The 23,202-nt window shown below is 43.0% G+C and overlaps 1 protein-coding gene across 2 annotated transcripts in view; it reads left to right on the forward strand.

Annotated features, from left to right (window-relative positions):
* Window positions 1-1,018: 1,018 nt before the first annotated feature.
* The window catches only part of baiap2l1b (BAR/IMD domain containing adaptor protein 2 like 1b), a 174,891-nt gene continuing 152,707 nt past the window's right edge, over window positions 1,019-23,202 (forward strand). For both annotated transcript variants that reach the window (XM_084328525.1, XM_084328526.1), the window contains exons 1-3: window positions 1,019-1,297; window positions 11,702-11,777; window positions 12,465-12,551. In XM_084328525.1, the coding sequence (XP_084184651.1) occupies window positions 1,247-1,297; window positions 11,702-11,777; window positions 12,465-12,551 (214 nt within the window). In that variant the 5' untranslated portion in view covers window positions 1,019-1,246. The remainder of the gene's footprint in view (window positions 1,298-11,701; window positions 11,778-12,464; window positions 12,552-23,202) is intronic.

The raw sequence follows: 23,202 nt of genomic DNA on the forward strand, positions 1-23,202 counted from the left end.
TTCCCCATAGTTATAATATAAAATATAGAAATAGCTCCGCTAAGATCATGAGATATGCTAGAATCGTCCAGGAATCCTGGCAACCCACAGTCATTTTCCGGATTTTTGGCCGGCACCCAAAGTGTAAAGTTTTCAATAAATCAATAAATCAATAAATCAATAAATCAATCAATCAATCAATCGGTCACTGTACCCATTATACAATCTGTTAATAAAGTTTTCAATAAATCAATAAATCAATAAATCAATCAATCAATCAATCAATCAATCGGTCACTGTACCCATTCTGCAATCTGTTAATAAAGTTTTCAATCAATCAATCAATCAATCAATCAATCAATCAATCAATCAATCGGTCAGGTCACGTGTACCCATTCTACAATCTGTTAATAAAGTTTTCAATCAATCAATCAGGGCCTGTGGTCACGTGTACCCATTCGGCAATCTGTTAATAAAGTTTTCAATCAATCAATCAATGAATCAATGAATCAATCAATCAATCAATCAATCAATCAATCAATCAATCCCACAGTGCAACGTGACCCAAATCATACGGCAATCTGTTAATAAAGTTTTCAATCAATCAATCAATCAATCAATCAATCCCACAGTGCAACGTGACCCAAATCATACGGCAATCTGTTAATAAAGTTTTCAATCAATCAATCAATCAATCAATCCCGCAGTGCAACGTGCAACGTGACCCAAAATCACGTGACCAAAATCAGCCAATGGAAGCGAGGGGTTGCTATGTGCGGGGCTTGTATGTGCGGGGCTTGTAAGCGGTCTGATCGGCTGCAGCTGGATACTATTGGGCTGCTGCTGCTGCTGCTACTAGCCTTGTTGTGATGTCCTATTGCCTCCAGAGAGCGCCATGTCTCCAGCATTCGTTCAGGTCCACCTTGGAGGAGGAGTAGTGACGTCGCGTCGAGCAGCACCCGACCTTACTGTACCTTTCCCACCTACAGCACGAACAGAAGTTTGACAGCTCAGCTTTCCCCCCCACCAGCACATTACATAGGGAGTACACTGCACTCCTCTTCGCCGCGTCGGGTGGAATTATTGCACCGTTTTATCACGTCACTGTGATAGCTTTCTTCTCAGAATGCGCGTCTGGTGCTGGCAATGAGGAATTTTAGGAGTCGATAGGTTTTGTCACTTTTCTCCCTCTTGACTTGTTTTAGCAAGTGGACATTTTTTTGTTGCTGTTTTTATCGGACGTCTCAAAGCCTTAAAGGATATAACTATGTCGAGGGACCCCGAGGACGTGAACAAGCTCACCGAAAGTACATATAAGGTGGGTAATTGTTGGTCTCATCTCTCATGTCTATTTAATAAGGCGTTACAAAAGCAAAAGGTGCGCGTGCGCCCACGATGTCTAAAGACACACTGGCCACAATTCCGTGTCCGTCACTGGAACAATTACGCCTGCTTTAGCATAAAAACTTTCCACAAAAATGTCAGTTTATTCAACTGGATAATAGCACTCGCCTAAGTGCAACATATTTGAGTTGTTCCAGGCAGAGCAAGTTCTCAAATTCATAAATTGAAATAGGCTGTTTTCTGAGCCTGTTGATTTCCCGTTCATTAAGTTCTGATGGGTCTGTCACACTCAATTACCGTGTGTGAGTAGAATATCCCACAGACATACCGCTGTAGGGAAGTGTAGTCTCATTAAAGCAGTCGTCAATGCCATCATCATGTCAACCGTTTCAGTTTGGAAGAAGAAAAAAAACGCCCACCCGCAAGTATAATGCCATTCCCTGATGGATGGAAGTGTCATAGGCTGGGGACCTATGGCTGTTTAAAAGGCATAGTAATTCATCTGCAAGTACTGTCTTTGTACTGTAGGCTTACTCAGGCAGCATCTGATCTGTCTGTCAACAAAGACTATAGAAGATGAGGACATGCATGACAATCTATTGCTGATACAGTTTCTGCTCTCTAAAGGGCACATCCTCTTCCACATTCTGCAATGCACAAATAGCTGTTAACTGAGTACAAAAAAAAAAGAAACAAAACTTTATTGTTCAACCCGAACAGAGCCGAGAACAGAACGTGAGCAGATCCACCCACACACTCACTGGTAAAGAGTCAAAGACCCAATTTTCTATCATTATAAATTAGGGTTATATTTATTTAGAGTGAATGAATGAATGAATGAAAACTTTATTTAACAGATTGCATAATGGGTACAATACAGTACGGCTCAATACACACAATTGTTAAGGGATGCAGACCAGAGAAAGACGTTTGTCTTGTTTACATCAGGGTCCCCCTCGAGTCTCATTTGTAGATGAAGAATATGCTATTTGGAACTTTCGTACTCCCATCATAATGTAGATCTGTTTCACACATTACAGACGTTTACAGACCTACTACAGTTCCGAAACACAACAAATAGCTACAGTTTAACACTTATATTCATATAGTCCTTGTATCAAGAGCCCAGTCAATCACCTAGAGAATGAAAATACATGTCCCAGCTATACCCTTTCAATCTGGCTTCAGGAAACACCACAGCACCGAGACTGCCCTCACCAAGGTCACCAACGACCTCCTCATTGCCTCCGACTCCGGTCACATCAGCCCAGGGGCGTACCTCCCGCGGGGGACATTGGAATGTGTCCCCCGCATTTTTTCAGAATGCAGTTATGTCCCCCCCCCCTTCTGACTACCTGTCCTATTATTATGCAAAGAGGAGTAGATGGGGGTCGCATTCTTGCCCTTATCTAGAGCTAAACCAGCAGCAGTGACGACACCAGCAGTGTGTGTGTGTGTGGTGCGTTCCTGAAATCAACTGGGATTGCACTCGCTATTTGCATATCAATAGCGCCGGTCGTCAGGTGTGTTAAATACGACCGGCGCTATTGATATGCAAATAGCGAGTACTTATCTGGGCTTGCACTTAGTGCACCCCCGTCCCATGAACAGTGATGTACCTGAACGCGTTCAATGAACGATCGTTCATGAACGCGTTCGTATTTTGGGCGAACGTGAACTGAACGTACTGATTATCCGCTAAATGAACGTAATTGAGAACGCGTTCATTCTCAGCGCTGTGTAACAGAGTTCAAAAGTGCGTTCATTCTCAGCACTCTGTTATAACGGCGTTCAAAGATGTGCCAGATTTCATATGTATTTCAGCCGAAAACCCAGTTAAAATACACCGTAAACAGGCTTTAAAATTATGTGGAAAACCAACCGATCTGGCAACGCGCCTCTACACCCCCTGCTACGTCATCAGACTCATCACAACAACAGCTGAATCTGCGAGCCGAAGCTGAGAGCTGCGCAGCAGCAGGTCGAGACTAGAGCAGCACTCGCTCAGAGAACTCTACCTCTTGACGTCGGTGCTTGGGGATTTAAAATAGTTTAACGTTAAAGTCAGTACTGACTCAGACGGAAACAATCTAACGTTTGTCTGTAAACTTTGTCCACCCGGTTTGAAGAAGCAAGTCCCCACATCGACGCGACGGCGTCGACAGCAACATTGAGAATATGCAAACGTCCTGTTTTAGTTTTCATAATAAAGACAATTCAAGCTAAGTTGTTCCTCATGTTTTTGAAAATATACTGTAGAGATGAAAGCTGCAGTGGAAATGCCAGTATTCTGATTGCTGTCTGTGTGGTTCAATATTTTTTACAAATAATAGTTTGCAGCAACGTATTGAAAAAAGAACTAACAAAATGGGCCGTTCAAACAGACCTGGGTACCTACAGGCTACAGTCTATCACTACTTTTGGGAATCTAAGTGTTTATCCAGGTTCTGGGGCCAAGTGATTGATTGATTGAACACTTTATTAACATATTGCAGAATGGGTACAGTATAGTACAGCTCAGTCATGAATTGAAAAGTACTGTATTTGCAAATCTGGTATGTCATAAATGTATAGATGTAGCAGTACTGTCTATCTGTATGTCATGTATGTCCTGATTAATTGAAAATGGGGGACCCTGATGTAAACAAGACGAAAGTCTTTCTCTGGTCTGCATCCCCTTAACAATTGTATGTATTGAGCTGTACTGTATCAGGGTCCCCCATTTTCAATTAATCAGGACATACATGACATACAGATAGACAGTACTGCTACATCTATACATTTATGACATACCAGATTTGCAAATACAGTACTGTTTGTGATACAAAAAAGATACAAAAAATGCGGTATTGCACCCCTGGTATTTAAAAAAAAATCTAGGTAGACGTCACTCGCCACGCCCACAAATCTGTCCCCCGCACACCTGGAGAGAGAGTTACGCCACTGCATCAGCCTCCTCATCCTCCTGGATCTACCTGCGGCCTTTGACACGGTCTCCCATTCCATTCTCCTCAACCGCCTCTCTGACCACCTGGGTGTTACTGGGACCGCTCTCACCTGGTTCGAGTCCTACCTCACTGACCGAAAACAGTTCATCTCCATCTGCAACTCCACCTCCACCCCTGCCCCAGTCAACCAAGGTGTGCCGCAGGGCTCCGTTCTTGGTCCATTCCTCTTCACTATCTACATGCTCCCCCTTGGTCACATCATCCGGAAACATGGTCTCAATTTCCACTCCTACGCTGATGCCACTCAGCTCTACATCAGCACCTCACCCTCCACTCCTCTCCCCCCACAGCACCTCGTCAACTGTCTCCTTGACATCAAGGCCTGGATGTCATCCAATTTCCTGAAGCTAAATAGCAAGAAAACTGAGCTCATGGTTGTGGCCAAGCAGTCACTGCTCCGGAAGGTTGGAGACCTCCTCCTTGAAGTGGACGTCTGCCTAATCCACCCTTCCCCAGAAGTTCGCAACCTGGGCGTCATACTGGACTCCACCCTCTCCTTTCATTCCCACATCAAAACAATAACCAAATCAGCCTTTTTCCATCTCGGGAACATTTCTCTCCCCGACTCCGTAGCAGAGACTCTCATCCACGCTTTCGTCACCTCCCATCTGGACTATGCAAACTCTGTCCTCATAGGGCTACCCAGTAATGCCCTGAACAGGCTACAATATGTCCAAAATTCTGCTGCCAGGGTTCTCACCCGCACCAAGTCCTGGCACCACATCACCCCCACCCTCATCCACCTCCACTGGCTTCCAGTCAAGTCCCGCATCAATTTCAAGATCCTCCTCATCACCTACAAAGCCCTTCACTCCCTTGCCCCCCGGTACCTAGCGGACCTCCTCCATCCCTACATTCCGCCCCGGAGGCTGCGGTCCTCTGACTCCGGTCACCTCTCCATCCCCACCACCAACATGCGGACTGTTGGTCCCAGAGCCTTCTCTGTGGCCGCACCCACCCTCTGGAACTCACTCCCTCCAAACATCCGTAGTGCTACATCCCTGCACTCTTTCAAATCCCAACTCAAACCCCACCTTTTTACCAAATTTGTAAATGACTCTGCCCGATTTCCCTTTTTTCTTTCGTTTTCTTTATTTTCTTTCCTTTTGATTAATATTTTGTTGTTACGTTGTTCCCTGTCCCCCTCCCTTAGCTGTTAAGCGTCTTGGGTCTCCTGAAAGGCGCTATATACATTTAAGATATTATTATTATTATTATTATACCCATTTGTTTACGTTTGGATCATGGATCAGCCCTTTAAGGTTATTCTGAAGTTAGAACACTGTGTCAAGGCCTGCTCACTCAGCTGTGTGTGTGTGGGGGGGGGGGGGGGGGGCTGCAAAAATTAAACACTGACTCCTTTCTCACTTTCTTTCCATTTTCACTGGCATCTAGTGCACTTGAAGTAGTGTTTAGACTTTGGTTTCCCCCTCAGGACTGTTCCCACACCTCCTTGATGTGACGAAATGCAGGCAAAACACTCCCAGTTTAATAATTCAGCTGGCTGCCAGGCAGCCTTGTGTGGTAAGATTATACAGGCAAACTCTTCCACCGCAATCACCTTTGGCTTGCAGTAGTTGTCAATGACTCCCTGAATACTGCACGATAACATGAGTAACACTGTCAATTAGAGGTCCATTTGGCCATAATGGTCTCCCCCACTGGGAACTATTACTTCACATGCTTTGAAATTAGCAAAGGTCGTATACAACATTAACCGATGACTGCTCTTCCGGTGTGGTCTGAAGGCTATTAATATGAAAAGTCATTCACAACTTGGGGTTAATTCACATGGCCCTTATCACTGAGAGGAAGTAGCCCATCATGTCCTCTTTACCCTCCTATCATGATAGTGATAGTGCTGCTAGCTTATGTCTTATTTATTGCAGGACCGTAAACTGCCTTGCAATCCCAGCTCACATTATTAGTGGTTGAGTGGGCATTTCTGGGGTCACATCACCTCATCATCTCTGGTGCTATGTACTGTACATGGAGGAATGCTGATGTTTTGCATCCAGTTATCACCTCCTGGGGCCTAAGATTATAAAAGGTTCATATACACAAATGTTGCGCTCACAATAAAATTCTAGTCAAAGGTGTGATTTATTTGAAAGTTAGATTTATATGACTTGGACTTTTGTATTTATATAGTGCTTTTATCCAAAGCGCTTTACAGTTTTATGCCTCACATTCACCTAATCGTTCACCGACGGTGGAGGCAACACCCATATCACCGACACCCTAATGAGGGATCCCCCTTGAATTGCCCATCTGAATATTTCTTTTCTATTGCTAGGTTTCAGGGAGTTGTTCCTTATCTTCATTGGGGAAAGTCTGGGGGTGTTGTAACATTTTGGTTTTATGGTGCTTTCTATTGTGATGTTACTTGTTGATCTGTGAAGCCCGGTAACTTGTTGTGATTTTGGGCTATACAAATACATTTGACTTGACTTGACTAGAAGTTCAGATGATGGCTCTATCTCTTTAGCCATTCAGCAATTCACTCGGTCCCATTTTCTATGATATAAGCGGACTCATGTCTGTCATTACAGAAGGTATGCATATAGGTATGAAAGTGTCATTTCACATGTCATTTATCTTTATTTTTTAAATGAGGCCCCTAGATTCTGGGGTTGGGTGTCGACCTCCCCTTCTTATCATGTCGAGCCATATAAATACCTGCGATGACTAGGTCAACACGGCACCGGAGAATAGCCCAATCGGCAAGATAACAGAAGAGGTATGTGCTGAATGGCGAACGCTGAGGAACCTCTAATCTGATGGAGACACGAAGACGTAATGATGATTTGTGTGAATGAAATCAGACTAGAACAAAGTAGAGAGGATGGAAGTCGGTGCAGTGCACTATCATCACCACTCCTGTTGTATGTACGAAGCCTGCCGTGACAGACTAATCATTAACCAGAGACAACAGCCTGCATGAGACCAGCGGGCAGCTTGGAAGAGGCTTGGTGGCAGTGGTCGGAAGGCCAGCAAGCAGTGCATTGCAGTAGTCGAGGCGGGAGATGACTGTTGATTGGACGAGGAGTTTGGGTGGCTTCTTTTGTCAGGAAGGAGCGGATCCTTCTGACATTGCGAAGGAGGAATCTGCAGGTTCTGGTTGTCGCTGCGATGTGAGCGGAGAAGTTCAACTGGTCAACTCATCAAGGACAACACCAAGGTTCTTGGCGGTCGGGGACGTGATCTCTCTCTCTCTGCCAGTCATCATATCTTTTTCGTCTCTGTTAGTTATAGTTGTATCTGCCATCTATTATTTTCTACTGTATTGTCTTTCCATCAGAAAGGCTGAGTGTGTTGCCCTTGCCATGCAAGTGAAAGCTGCCCGCTGGTCTCATGCAGGCTGTTGTGTAAGGGATAATGTATAGCTACGAGGTCATTGTCACAAAATAATTGACCGACACGGAGTTTAAAATACCGAGCCGCCTCGGCGAGGTGTTTTAAACGTCAGTGAAGGTCAATTATTTTGCGATGATGACCGAGTATAGCTATACATTATCCCGCGTATTACATGGCTAACTTACTAACAATATACCTAATTCATTTGACAAATCGCAGTTGTTCTGTGGCTCTGTCAGCCCAAATAAAGTGATTATTATTATCGCGGGCAGCCCGGCAGGTGTGTCTGATTGGCTGCACTGAAACAGTGTGTGTCAGTGGGGCTTGATTACTCCAGCTGCGAAAAACAATAATCACAGGTGGTTATCGAAAAATAATTCACTGCTGTCGGGGGCTATTGACCAATCACAAGCAAGCATTTCGGCGAATGTGAAAACGCCATGTAATAATTAAGCATTACATCACACGCAGGAGTGGTTTGTGACCAATAAACCATGCCTAGGGGTGGTCGTTAGGCCCGAGGCGCAGCCGAGGGTCGTTAGACCCCCCTAGGCATGGTTTATTGGTCACAAATCACGACTGCACGTGGTGTAAAGCTTTTATACAACTGCCAGATTCATCCAACCTTATTTCTATACAATAAACACACATTAATCGAAGATTTATTGAAAAAACCATCCGCCAGAAAAAGTAGTTCCCACAACTACAAAAAAGACAAGTTGCCTCCATGTGGAAGCAGCTTGAAGTGCATCCAACCAAACTAACACATCCAACTGTGTATTATTGGAATGATTGAGAGAAGTTGCCTCATGTGGAAGCAGCTTGAAGTGCATCCAACCAACTAACACATCCAACTGTGTATTATTGGAATGATTGATTGAAAATTGTATTACCAGATGCAGAATGGGTACAATACAGTACGGCTCAATACACACAATTGTTAAGGGAATGCAGACCTACTTTCCATAGAACTTCATTCTTAGATGCTTCTATATAAAGTAGGTAAAACAAATTAAAGGGTTTTCTTTGCCCTATAGGAAAAAAAACGTTTTCTTCGCCCTATTTTTTTATTTATTTCTTTTAGCCTAAACTTAACCAGTTGGAAACCAGGGGTACAGTAATAAAATTAGCAATCAACCAATCAATCAATTCAATAGACCATGCTCACTTAAAACAGCGCTGCTTCTCTCTCAGTCTGACTCCCCCGCTGTTGCAGACAGGAGTGTGTGTGTGTGTGTGTGTGTGTGTGTGTGTGTGTGTGTGTGTGTGTGTGTGTGTGTGTGTGTGTGTGTGTGTGTGTGTGTGTGTGTGTGTGTGTGTGTGTGTGTGTGTGTGTGTGTGTGTGTGTGTGTGTGTGTGTGTGTGTGTGTGTGTGTGTGTGTGTGTGTGTGTGTGTGTGTTTGTGGGTACGCCAGCGTCGGACAGTGTGAGAGTGAACGCTGCAGTCAGTGGGAAGGAAGTAGAAATTTAAATCAATCAATTAATCTATCAATCAAACCGCGATTTTTCTTTTGTTCTAGATTGACTCAAGACCCATCAATTACATCATCCAACATTGTTTAAAGGACTAACACATTCCCCTTGACAGAATCGCTTCATATTTAGTCGTTATGGTGCTTTCAACATAACCATTTGTTGTCCGCGATCTTGTTTTCTCCCGGAGTGAGCCGGGGAGGGTTATGTGATTCGGTTGTGGGCGGGTCCTGAGCCCAGGACCGTGGATTGTTGCCAATAAAGACGTGTGAATGGCCAATCAGAATCGAGAAATTTGCATGCCGTTGTATAACTCTGGTTAATGATTAGTCTGTCACGGCAGGCTTCGTACGTACAACAGGAGTGGTGATGATAGTGCACTGCCTCACCGACTTCCATCCTCTGTACTTTGTTCTAGTCTGATGTCATTCACACAGCGTCTCCCACAGTCAGTCAGCCACTCAATCAGCCAGTCAGCCACTCAATCAATCAGTAATATTCTAACCCAGACCTGGGCATTGTACGGCCTGCGGGATGATTCTGACCGGCCCGCAAATGATTACATGATAATTAAAAAATAAAAGAAAAAAAAATATTTGTAATTTTTTTTTTTTTTTACTTTTTTCTTTTCATGTCAACGTTCACATGCACAATATACGCTTACCTAGGATTTGACTTGATTCAACAACAAAGCAGTCGGGGCAATGGCAAGCCGAAAACGGTCGAAAGTGTGGTTATTTGAAGTTTGGATTTTTTTTTTCACAACTGAGGTAGGTAGATTACATTTTTAGAGACTAAAGTACAGAAAAAAGGTACCGTTGGGTACCGGTATCGATTCACAGGTACCGGTACCGTATCGGTTCAAATGTGAACGGTACCCATCCCTACTGAACACTGAACTGCAGGGCAAGGCCATTTTTACTCATGAAATGCATAGCCATGTGAAAGCCTTCATGACAAAGTTGCAATTAATTTCAAGGCAACTAGGCAGCAACAATCTCGAACACATGAAAACCCTGAAAGAAGTCAAACCATCAGCTGATCACCGGCACAGTTACTCATCCATGTTGGGAGCACTGCATGATGAATTTTCAAGGCGTTTTCAAGATTTCAAAAAGGTTGAGGATGAAATGCAGCTGGTTTCCTCTCCCTTTACCTGCAGTGTTGATAGTTGTTCAGCTTGAACTCATTGACCTGCAGTCTGATTCACTACTGAAAGAGCACTTTAAGTCAGCATCACTGCTAGAGTTCTACTCTGCTCTCAAGGAGGAGCACTTTCCAAACATGAGGAGACATGCTCAGAAGATGTTGGTTCTCTTTGGATCCACCTACCTACATAGGTGAACAGACATTCTCAGTCATGACGTTTACCAAATCCAGGTACAGATCCTCTCTCACTGATGATTGATGAACATCTGTCAGCTGTGCTTTGCATCTCCACCTCAGACATTCAACCTGACTTTGATGGACTTGTTAAAGCTCAAAAGAGACTGGATTTCTCACACTGAATGAAAAAAAAAAAGAACTGAAGAACACTAAGATGTGGGAATATAACAAGTGAAATGGGACACTTGATCATTTTCTTTTTTTCTGCACAGTAAAAAAAAAAGAACTGAAGAACACTAAAATGTGGAAATATAACAAGTGAAATGGGACACATGATATATATATTTTTTTTGCACAGTTCTGAAAACATTAAATGTTTAATATAGGCATGTAAAGTCAAAAAGGCTACAAAACTGGGACACTTTTCTTTACACAGTTACACAGTTCAATCACATGTCTTGTTTATTTTGGCTACAAAGATGATGTGATGTCTTTAGAAAGCTAAGAAAATCCTTGTTTTGTTTTGGGGGGCTCCAGTAGCTCACCGCGTATCTCAGCGCTATTTCTGCGTTGGGAGGAGCCGTGCTGCGTCACGGTTCTGGTTGACTCCGAGTTCGATTCCCGGACCCGCCGTCATTTGCCGAATGTCTTCCCCTGTTCTCCCTCCCGTTTCACTCTACAACTGTCGGTCATGCTTGACCAGAAAAGCGATAAACACTAAAAAATAAAGTTAAAAAAAAAAAAAATCCTTGTTTTAATAGTATATGAAACTCAAAATGCCCGTTGTTATTAATGTGACTGAAAATGAGTTAAATGTTTCACATTTTGTTTATCATTTTGGAAATTCTATTTGAATAAATGATATTTTTGAAATCTAACCTCACCTTTTAATTGCCAAATAATAACATACACTCTTACCAGCGGTCAAAACAATGCCATTTACTGCTTTTTATATAGAAATAAAATGTATATTATGCATAATTGAGTTCGGAATTTTGGCCCGGCCCTCCAAAATATTTTCAGTTGCTCATTTGGCCCCCTGGGAAAAATAATTGCCCACCCCCATTCACTCGCAAGGATATCATAGTCAGTCAGTCAGTCACTTCAGTGACATACTTGCTAGTTTGTGTAAAGATATAACGAAAGCCATGTCATGGGAACAGTGATGTCTATGTGATACTAGTCTTCCTCCTCTTGTCTCCCCCTCTCAACAGAATGTGATGGAACAGTTCAACCCAGGGCTGAGGAACCTGGTCAACCTGGGGAAGAGCTACGAGAAGTCTGTGGCAGGTGAGCAACTATTCTGACAAGCCTCATATTACAGTAACCGTGGTCAGTGTAGCAAAAACTGTGGCTGTTGACGAGCAGTGTGGCTCAAGCGTATGCAATGGTTTCTCACCGGGTGCAGGGTCTTGATCAGTACAGTAGTACTGTAAATGAAGATGATATCCTTCAATAATTTTCTGTGCATTGCTCACACTAATGAAGGCTATGTGCTATAACATGCCCCATTTGTACCGGTGCATTAACACTTTCCGTGCCGGAGGTCGGGTGCCCCAGAACCTTGTTGCGTGCCAGCGTCCACTTCAATGATAGAGCTCTCATATTTGCGAACACATAAACTACATCTTAAATTATGGCTATGTGTATAATCTGGCCGTCGCTTATCAATGACTTGTTTGCAGTCAACATTGTCGAAACGGATTGTTTTTTAATCGGTTCATTTCCGTTTTATACCATTTTGAAAAACTCGTTTTTTGAAAGTTTCAGGAAAATATAAAGATTCTGTGATAAACGCCCTTTACTGGAATATTCTGGAATACACAAACGTTGTAATTTTTAGGCCTATTCATGAATCGTTTTCAAATAAACGTCTATCCTTTAGTTACAGTTCATCCTTTAGTTAAAGTGTGTCTGTGCAATGTGGATTGTGACTGTGGAAAAAATAAACTTAAATTTGACTTGATCCCATTACAGCGATGACCCTGGCGGGCAAGCTGTATTTTGATGCTGTGTCCAAGATTGGGGAGAATGCGGCTGTGTCTCCTGTCTCCAGAGAGCTTGGTAAGTACTGATGTCTCCTGTCTCCAGAGAGCTATACATCTATACATTGTAGAGAATGTGGCCTGTCTATGTCAAAGTGTTAATAATCTGCTTTGGACACTGAAACTATGTTTCAGCCTGGGCCTGTAGTCAGGCTGCCTTCTAATTGGTTGCTAGGTTGTAAGGGTCATAGACTTCTTCAGACAAATAGTTGTATGTGTAATGGATGGTATCGTGAAGCGCAGTCACGAAGGGCTGGGGTGAGTAGCGGTGCTATGGGTTAAACTCACTCATCCTCAAAAGACACATAGACATGTTACAAAGCAGTGAGTTCACTTCTTGGTATAGCGGTCTGCTCTAGCGGACTGACCATCGGGAGCAGCGGGAGTTTTCCCGGTGGCCTGGCAGACTGGCATGGCCTGGCAGACTGGCAAATGCTTTTTAAAATGTTTAAATTTGTTTGTTTGTGCCCGCAGTCAGGCCACTGAACTCCGAAGCAGGCCAGGTCGGTATACATGTTTCTATTTGCGCATATATAAATTCAGGCAAGCAGGCAGGAACAAATGAGTTAACTTGTTATTCACAGGCCTCGCCAGTCGCTAATCTCAAACAAGCCTATTAATTTAAATTATGATGAGATCAACTGGCGAAACCCGGGAGATATGAACGTTTTGGATAGCTCTAGAATGGGTGAAGACGAACGTCGGACTAAAATTGAAAGAATGAGACGAAAGCGGGGCGCAATCAGAGGTGTTATTATGCAAGTTTTGAATCAGATGGACATTGAAATTGACGTGGAAACTCCGGATGTTGATCACTTGATCACTTTATTGGATGTACTGGGAGTTAAAGAAGACAGTTTGTTGAGGGCGGCTAGGTGGTGTAGTGGGCAAGGCACTCGCCACCAGTGTGGAGACGCTAGGATTCGCGTGTTCGAATCCAGCTCTCCACATTGTTTTCAGTTTAGCTGGTCGTCCGCAGTAATACACATTGGCCGTATTACGGGGAGGGAAAACTGAAGGGTGGGGATCGAACGTTGTGAACAAGCGACTCCTACAAGTCGGTTGGTGCGCCTGCGCAGTAGAATCAGGAAGTGTCGGGGGCAGCGTGAGCCTCCCACGCGTTACTCCTCGACACTGAGAGATCGAGCTGCGCAGGTGAAAAGATGCGACTGCTGTTACCTCAAGTACCGGAGGGGACTTGTGCTATGTATGACTTAGTCCACATTGCAGCCGGCTTGTGGGAGGCAAGAAACAGCGTTCGTGACAGGGGAGGGTTGAATTGGATGATACGAAATTGGGATGGGAGAAAAATAGAAAAATGGGAGAAAAAGTGGATAAAAAAAAAATAAGACAGTTTGTTGGAACCTGACAGTGAAATAGAACAGCTATAAGTCTGATGGATGATTTGGATGCTGAGATTGAAGCCACTGAGATGTATAAGGAGCGCGTCATTATGTTGAACTGACGGCAGCAGCGCGAGGGTGAGTGATACTATAATGAATCGACTAGAGAGCGCCAGTGAAGTAGAGAAATGTAATGTAACTGCACCGGTAAACTTCTATAAAGGACACTTTCGTATTATAACCTGACATTTGGACAATCCATTATTTGGAAAGTAGTTATTCTACACTTTGGTGTAGTGTATACAACTTGTATGGTCCGTTTTGTGACCGCGTCGCTGTCCATGGTGCTGAAGGTCGCATTGATAGTGTATACAGCCTCTACAGTGCCACCACGTGATACAACGCAGCAGGATACAAAACGCAGTTTTTTCCCTGGGGGGGGGGGTGTATGGGTATGGGCCTGGCGCCTGGCCTGCCGGAGTCAAATTCCCGGTAGGAATTATGGTCCCAGTCCGCGACTGGCGGTCTGTGTTGTTGCCCGCGGTGTGGGAGACCCGGGTTCGAAACTCCTTCGGGGCATCGGAGTTTGAGGTGACGTTGTCACAACCGTTACATATTTATTGCTTTTTTATGTTGAATTAGTAATTAGTCACTACTGGAAACACTACTGGACACCTCTGATATCACAAAAATATGCACAATATGCTTAAGCACTAGATAAGCTCTAGATTTTAAAGATGTTTGCCTAAGTGACTGCATTCAATTGTGGAAGGTCAATAATGTGTCAGGAGAAGATGCAGATGTGTTGATTAAATCAACAGTTTGACAAAAAGGGCAAAGTTCCCCCCAAATTAAATAAAGAACAGCCTCAATCTGTATACCATAATGTTCTATCTATGGTCACACATCTTCCAATGTACTGTACTCTATTTGGAAGAGGACTTTTCAGTATTATTCCTCCTACAGTACACACACCAGACACTGGACCACCTGTAGGGCTAAGCGGCCTGTCTGTAGGTGGCAGGCAGTTATGAATGCTGCTTTAATGTCCACAAGCCAGGAGCTCTAATATATGCATCAACACCTACATCTTGACTATAACTACTACTGTGGTCGAACCCCCGTAACGGAAAGCTGGCGTAATAATAAGGTAATAATATCACCTGTGTCTACTTAAATTTTCAATAGCATGCTCCTTAGACCAGGCTTTCGAAGTGAAAAGTAAGTAAGTGAGTGAGTGGTGGTGATTATTGGTCCCCGTAGTGGCAAATGTTGATTGTTGTTGACCTTCTGGAGCTCCCGTCGAGGTGCCCTGAAAATGTACCAATGTTAAACCGTAGTGAAATATCATTTTTTAGGTGCAATTATCAGGCCTGGTGCGGTGCTGCCACCGTGGTGCAGTGCGAGAGAGGTTGTTTGGTCCCCTGTTCTTCGCCTAGCCAACTCCCCTGAGGCCAGTATCTCCACAAGCTCACTTGAAGCTGAGGGATACACATGCTAGGAGGAACTGATTTAAATTCAGCTATATATCACTGGGAATGGCCATGGGGTGTTGTGCTGCACGTCTCCTGACACTTACAGTAATGTGTGATAGTCAATAGCTTGTATGCGTTAGTATGGCCTATAGCAGGGGTTGGCAACCTGCGGCTCGTTAGCCAATCAGCTGCGGCTCCCTGGCCCAAAAAAAAAAATATATATTTATAGATATATATATATATTTTTTTAACGTTTATTTAATTTATTTTTGTTCTCTTATTTTGGAGATCGATGTCATACTGTGACACTGAAATGAGAAAAATATTTCATCAACTAAAATATTTAGTCAACAAAAATATTTCATCAACTAAAATATACAGTATGTCACACTGCAAGTGGCTAATCTTGAGTTTCCGACCCCCCAGTAAGCTAACCATGGATAAATCCAGAAAAAGGAAAGTCTGAGGAAAATGGAGGGTTTAATTCAGCGTGGACAGATTAATTTGCTTTCACAACAAACGATGCAGGCTTACCTGTATGCCTGATATGTGGTGCGAAATTTTAACTTTTTATTTGATAGATTTTCCACAAATAAGGGAAGGACTCAAATAGAGCTGCATAGTTCAGGGTTTTATTTCAAAGTAGGTCTACAGATGCCAGTGTTTTTTCTCCTTTTCTGTGTTTTATTTCAAAGTAGGTCTACACATGGTAGTCTTTTTTCAAAGTGGACTACCTTTTATTTTATAAATGTTCCACAAATAAGGGAAGGACTCAAATATACCTGAATAGTTCAGGATTTTATTTCAAAGTCGGTCTACAGACACCAGTGTTTTGTCTCCTTCTGTGTTTTATTAAAAAATAGGTCTACACAGCCAGTATTTTTTCTCTTCTTCATAAGAGTTTGAGGTTTTCCTTTGTTATAACAGGTAAAAACAGCAATAAAAAGTCAAACATTTTCTTTTTGTTGCTTTATAATTCCATTAATGCTACAAACTGTGTGCTATACCTATAAGTATAAAGTATAATAAATCGCAAATTACTTTGGGTATGCAATTGTCAGGCGTTTTAGGCTAAATGTGGGGTATGCTTGGGGATATATAAAACGTTATACACTGTGTTATCTTCATTTTAAGGGTAAATAGGTTGTGCGGCTCCCTGAGCATTTTATTTTGTGGGAGGGGGGAAAAGTGGCTCTTTTGATAGTAAAGGTTGCTGACCCCTGGCCTATAGGTTGGCTAGTAATATGAAAGAGAGGTAGTGTGTGAGGTCATGACCTCAATACCTCCTGCTGAGTCGACCTTTGGCCCTCCAGCAGTGCCCACCAGCACCCAATAATCCCTGTATGTGTGTGTGTGTACGCTCGCACACACACATGGATGTATTTGTGTATTGGTGTCTGTTGCATGCATGTGTGAGAGAGACAGAGAAACGTCCTCTAGCCCAGGGGTCCGCAACCTTTACTATCAAAAGAGCCACTTTTTTAGTATAGATAGTGTAAAGTGAGAAGAGAAGGGGTCCTAGGACCGAGCCCTGGGGGACACCCGTCCGCAGGGGGCGGGTGGCCGACAGGGTCCCTCTCCATGACACTTGGTAGGAGCGGTCATTGAGGTATGATGTCAGCCATGTCAGCGCAGATCCAGCCACTCCCATTCCTGCGAGGCCCGCGAGGAGGATCTGATGGTTGACTGTGTCGAAGGCTGCAGATAGATCTAGGACAGGGGTCAGCAACCTTTACTATCAAAAGAGCCACTTTTCCCCTGTCCCACAAAATAAAATGTTCAGGGAGCCGCACAACCTATTTACCCTTAAAATGAAGATAACAGTGTATAACGTTTTATATATCCCCAAGCATACCCCACATTTAGCCTAAAACGCCTGACAATTGCATACCCAAAGTAATTTGCGATTTATTATACTTTATACTTATAGCACACAGTTTGTTGCATTAATGGAATTATAAAGCAACAAATTTGACTTTTTATTGCTGTTTTTACTAGGGATGCTCGATATTGGCTTTTTTACCGATATACCGATATTGTCCAACTCTTAATTTCCGATACCGATATCAACCGATACTGATATATGCAGGGTTCCCCCCCCCCCCCCCCAAAAAAATGGAATAATTTCAGGTAATTAACATTACATATCTCTTGTTGTGGAATTAACACAACATTATGCATACTTTTGACAATAAATAAAATCAGAATTTGTTCTTACTTGCTTCCCTGGGTAAATAAAGGTTATAGAAATGTAAAAGAAATTAATAAAAAAAAGGATTAATTTTTTTTGTAAACCGATACCGATATTTTCCGATATCACATTTTAATGCCGATATCGGCCGATAATATCGGTAGGCCGATAATATCGGACATCCCTACTTTTTACCTGTTATAACAAAGGAAAACCTCAAACTCTTATGAAGAGGAGACAAAACACTGGTGTCTGTAGACCGACTTTGAAATAAAACCCTGAACTATTCAGGTATATTTGAGTCCTTGAAGGGACCGAAACTAAAGCCTGCCGCCCGCCAGGGGCGGGCTGTTTTTACCTTTGGCGCATGACACTTAGAGGGCTGCCCGCCGTGTGGCGTGTAGACGTGTAGTTCATAACTTCATAACGATACTCTTGTGCGAGTACAGATTATAGCCGCTCGTCTTTTTTTTCTCCGCCGCGAGATCGTTAAAAAACTACAAGTCCCACATCGCACTAGGTCCAATCACAGTAGAGTGACGTGCTGGTTTCATGAGAAAAAAAGCAAATGACCAATCGGAAGCCATCATTTGGCTTGTTTACTTCATCTGCTCTAGTCTATATCGGACCTCCAAGAGCTAACGTTACTGTTTAAACAATGACCCAGTCAACTATTCACTTTTAGTTTAATACATGACGAGGCATTGTCTAACGGTATCTAGCTGGCTAGCTACTGATAGCTGCTGATATCAACAAATGCTCCAGCAATAGTCTACTCGAGTGCATAATACCTCCGGTCCCTCGTTAGCTAGCTTAGCTAGCTCACGTTGATCCATATGTCCCAGTAAACTAAATTGTCTTAACGTTATCTACCGGGCTAGCAGTAGCTACAGATAGCTCCTGATATCAATGTCTTATAACATTGATTGAATGCGTATTCTAGCTGAGGGCATGTTGAATGTGATTTGACAAAAGAACAGTAACGTTATAAATAGGTCCAGCTGCATCGCCGGAGAATCCTTGCATGCTGAATGTAGGGTCTAGCTGAATATAGGGTCTAGCTGCAGGGCCGGAGAATCCTTGCTGGAGCTGGAGGCTACTCAAGTATACACACAGACAGTGGAGCTGTTTGCAGATAGCAAGCATTTTGACTTATTGCGTGGTGGCGATGTCTCGCAGATAATACAACTACAAGTATGATTATATAATATATATTTTATTTAAAACATTTTTTTTTATATAAAATATATATATATATATATTTTAATCAAAAAAAATTTGGCAGGTAAGAAATATGCTTGGCGGGTAGACTCTTCCCATCTACCCGCCACTGGCCGGTGAGTCAAAAAGTTAATTTCGCTCCCTGAGTCCTTCCCTTATTTGTGGAACATTTATAAAATAAAAGGTAGTCCACTTTAAAAAAAAAATACTACTCTTGTCGATCTGCGAGACATAACACATTATCCAGAATAGATTATGTCTTTGCATCCCAGAGACTATTTGATAAATATGAAGTGGAAATGATACCCAATGCACTATCAGATCACTGTTATTTACTCCTAAAAGGAACATTTGGTATACTATCTTCCCGAGCCCCAAGATGGCGATTTAAATCGATGCTGCTTAATAGCAAGGAATTCATTACACAACTCAAAGAAGCTCTTATAGTATTCCTACGGGAGAATGCAAACTCGGTGCAAGACCCCAGAATAATATGGATGTCGGTAAAGGGAATGATCAAGGATTTCACTGATAGCTTTTCCTCAAATGCGCAAGAATCAATGCACAAAACTGTCTGAACTGGAAACGCTTTACTCAACGTTATTTAATTCTTTAAAATACAACAACTCAACTCGACTAGAAAATCAAGTTAACGTACTAAAAAAAGAGATCAATGCCATATACAGACAACAATCGGAAATACAAATACGCAGCACAAGACAACAGCAGTACTCCCAAGGTTCTAAACCTAGTCACCTATTAGCCATGCGATTAAGAATTAATGCAAAATTTGCAGATATAACTACCATTAGAGCACAACAAGTACTTGAAACAGACCCTGAAAAAATAAACGATACATTCAAAGAATTCTACTCCGACTTATATAAATCAGAAACGACCTTTGATCAAAACAAAATGGACACATATCTTAATCAAATTATTCTCCCTAAACTTTCAGAGGATGACGCTAAACAGTTAGAAACACCGATCACACTAGAGGAACTCAAGAAGGCCATATCCGAAATGCAAAGTGGTAAGGCTCCTGGAAGAGACGGTATCCCACCAGAAATGTACCTTTCTTGTTGGGACATAATTGGACCCTTATTACTAAATATGATCTTATACTCAGTCAAGGAGGGGAACTTCCATAAAAACGACAATATTGCACTCATAACAGTCCTTCTCAAAAAAGACAAAAACCCCACCGAGTGCGGTAGTTACAGACCCTTAAGCCTCCTCGGAACCGATATCAAACTGTACTCTAAGGTATTAGCCATCAGATTACAAAAGTATATGACGTCTTTAGTTCATCCGGACCAAACTGGCTTCATAAGAGGCCGCCTGATCACTGATAACATAAGACGAATACTGCACGTACTAGATGCCGACAAGGACGACAACATACCTAAGGCGATGCTGTCCCTGGATGCAATGAAAGCTTTTGACAGGCTGGAATGGTCGTATCTATGGGCAGTATTAGAAAGGATGGGGTTAGGAAAAGGATTCATTGATATGATTAAAGTATTATACAAAGACCCATCGGCCATGATTACAACAGGTACAATCATCTCCAAAATCTTTCCGGTATCACGCTCAGCCAGACAGGGTTGCCTTCTTAGTCCCGGACTATTCGATCTATCATTAGAGCCTTTAGCACAATATATAAGACAATCCCAATCCATAGAACCAATCGTAATCAAGGGCACACAACATAAAATTAGTTTATATGCGGACGACTTAATACTGTTCATGCAAAACCCCAACACCACATTGCCTCATCTGCTCAAGTTGATTGAGAACTTTGGTGATTTATCGGGATTTAAGATAAATTGGCCGAAGTCGGCTTTCCTTCCACTTAACACCCCTGCAAAAAAGGATATAACCCTCCCAGGAGAGATACCTATGGTAAAACATTTTAGATGCTTGGGAGTGGAAATATTCCCCACCATAAGACAAACGGTGAAGCACAATTACTCAAAAATCCAAAACAAAATCAAAGACGACCTTGATAGGTGGGCAAAACTTAAAAACTCAGTACAGGCACGGATATCAATAGTTAAGATGGACGTACTACCTAGAATCAAATTCTTCAGTTCAATGCTACCGTTACCCCCTCCAGAGGGTTACTGGAAAAGATTACACTCCTCCACATACAAATTTATTTGGAATAACAAACAACCACGTATAAAAAGATCCACCGCACAGAGAAATAAAGCAGACAGTGGCATGGCATTTCCAGATTTTTTCCACTATTTTAAGGCGTACACATTAAGACCATTGACAACATGGTTTGATCCCCAAGCATTAGTATCCTGGAGAAAATTTGAGGAAAACATAGTAGCCCCACATAGACTGAAGGACATAGCATATACTAAACTACCAATCAAGCACTGTGAACGGAAATTTGGCCCCATAATTACTCATGCGATCCGGATATGGCGTGAAACACAAAAAAAAAATATCCTAACCCACATAAATGGCACAATCATACTCCCTTATTCAATAACAATGCACTCTTAATTGAAAAACGACCTATAAGATTCCCTATATGGGAAGAGCAAGGCATACACTCATTAGGGGATGTTTTTAACTAACAGGGTTTTTGTAGTTATGGAGAAATATGCAAAAAAATGTATCTCACCAAGTCCACATGGCTTTTTTACATACAGTTACGGCTATGTTTGAAGTCTCACGGTGTTCCATTAGCAGGGCCGCCTCAGGGGGTGTGCGAGCAGTGCGGTCGCACAGGGCCTCGCGGGAAGGGGGGCCTCGCAAAATAAAAATAAAAAAAAAATAAAAAAAAAATATTTTTTATTTATTTTTTTTATTATTTTTTTTTATTTTTTTTTTATTTTTTTGCGAGGCCCCCCTTCCCGCGAGGCCCTTTTTCATCACAGACCTAAAATCTAGTTTTGCTTATATATTTCACATTAGACACGTTTGTAGAATGTGTCTGACTTCCTGGCTCTGCAGACTGCAGTTTTCCGGTTTCTGCGGATTTGCTGCTCTACAGATTTTAGGATAGTGTTTCCGGCCCGTCCGCCGACCGCCGTAATACCAAATAGAAGAAGAAGACACACGAGGTAGATAATTCAGCGGTACACTATTCTAAAGCGTCTGACTATTCCGCGCGGCGCGCGTGCAGCATTGGAGTTTATCCGAGCCAAGGTGAAGAGGACATCGTTCGGCAGATGGACTGAAGATGAAAGTTGTTGCATGTTAGACAGTTCAGTCAGGCTAGCCATCCCGGCTAAAGACAGGGACAGCTAGTTAGCTTTAGCTACGTTATAATATTGAGTGCTATCCCGTGTGGTTCAGTCGGGATAGCCATGATGCTGTCGCCGGCTAGTAGCTAGCTTACGTTAGCTAATCTATCCAGAGGAGCGCGGCGAGGCGAGTGGATGTCTTTTCAAAAGAAGCAATACGCCGAAAGGTGTCCAGTCTGCCGGAAAGTACTCGAAGAAGAAGAAGAAGAAATTACACCGTGGGGCCAAGAAAGTTTCCTTCCACGTTGATACTGCGTTATGGTGAGTGACCGTGAGTCAACATATGATTATATACCCGCCGTGGATCTGTCTTTCTCTATCTGGAGCCAAACTGGTCGACGAGCTAATACTACTAGTAGCTAACGCTAACGGTGTGTGCCTGGTGCTGGTGGTGAAAGCACCTGGCTGTATGCAGCTACATAGAGCCACGTGCCTGATTGAGCTAACTGTTAGCCAGACGCCATGTGTGGGCTGGCTGGCTGGCTGTCGGCCCACCACGTCCTCCCCACACCCAGTCTCCTCGGCCGGAGCCGTGGCCCCCCGTACTATACCAGGAGGGAGGGGTGGGGAGCGAAGGTGGAGGGAGGCGCGCTGAGGCCTTTCGTCAACGTGGAGACCTGTGTTGCGGCCTTTCGACCTGCGCCCTCGTGCAGGTAACTAAGATTAATGAAAATGTCATGACATTACCCCACTCTTACTTCCTTCCCCTCCCGAATGTTTTGTTAATAACGATGTTTTTTTCCAGGCAAAACATATGCTACTTCACAACATTTGGAGATACGACATGTGCTGTGTGTGAATGGTGTAGCTTGTGTAGCTTGTGTAGCTTGTGTAGCGTTGGGCCATTGGCCAAAGCTGTGTGTGGCCTGGTGTCACAGAGTACCTGGCTAGCCTATTTAGCTGATGTCGGCCATTGGCTCCTTGCTTTGGTTTCTCTGGTATACCCTGCTCTTCTTGTTGGATTTAAGTGTTGATCTTTGTCCTTTTGAATCTGTCATACATGCTCTAGTCTCTAACACACACACACATGACAAACACACATGTTCTCTCTCTCTCTCTCTCTCTTTCTAACACACACAGTCTGCCTATGGCGGCCTTTCTCGATGGCTAGGCTGTGCTCAAGGATCTTCAGTCACAGTGCTCAGGTATTCTGCCACTGTGTACTCTCTGTTTA

This window comes from Notolepis coatsorum (assembly GCF_963971535.1).
Source record: "Notolepis coatsorum genome assembly, chromosome: 14".
Taxonomy (NCBI): domain Eukaryota; kingdom Metazoa; phylum Chordata; class Actinopteri; order Aulopiformes; family Paralepididae; genus Notolepis; species Notolepis coatsorum.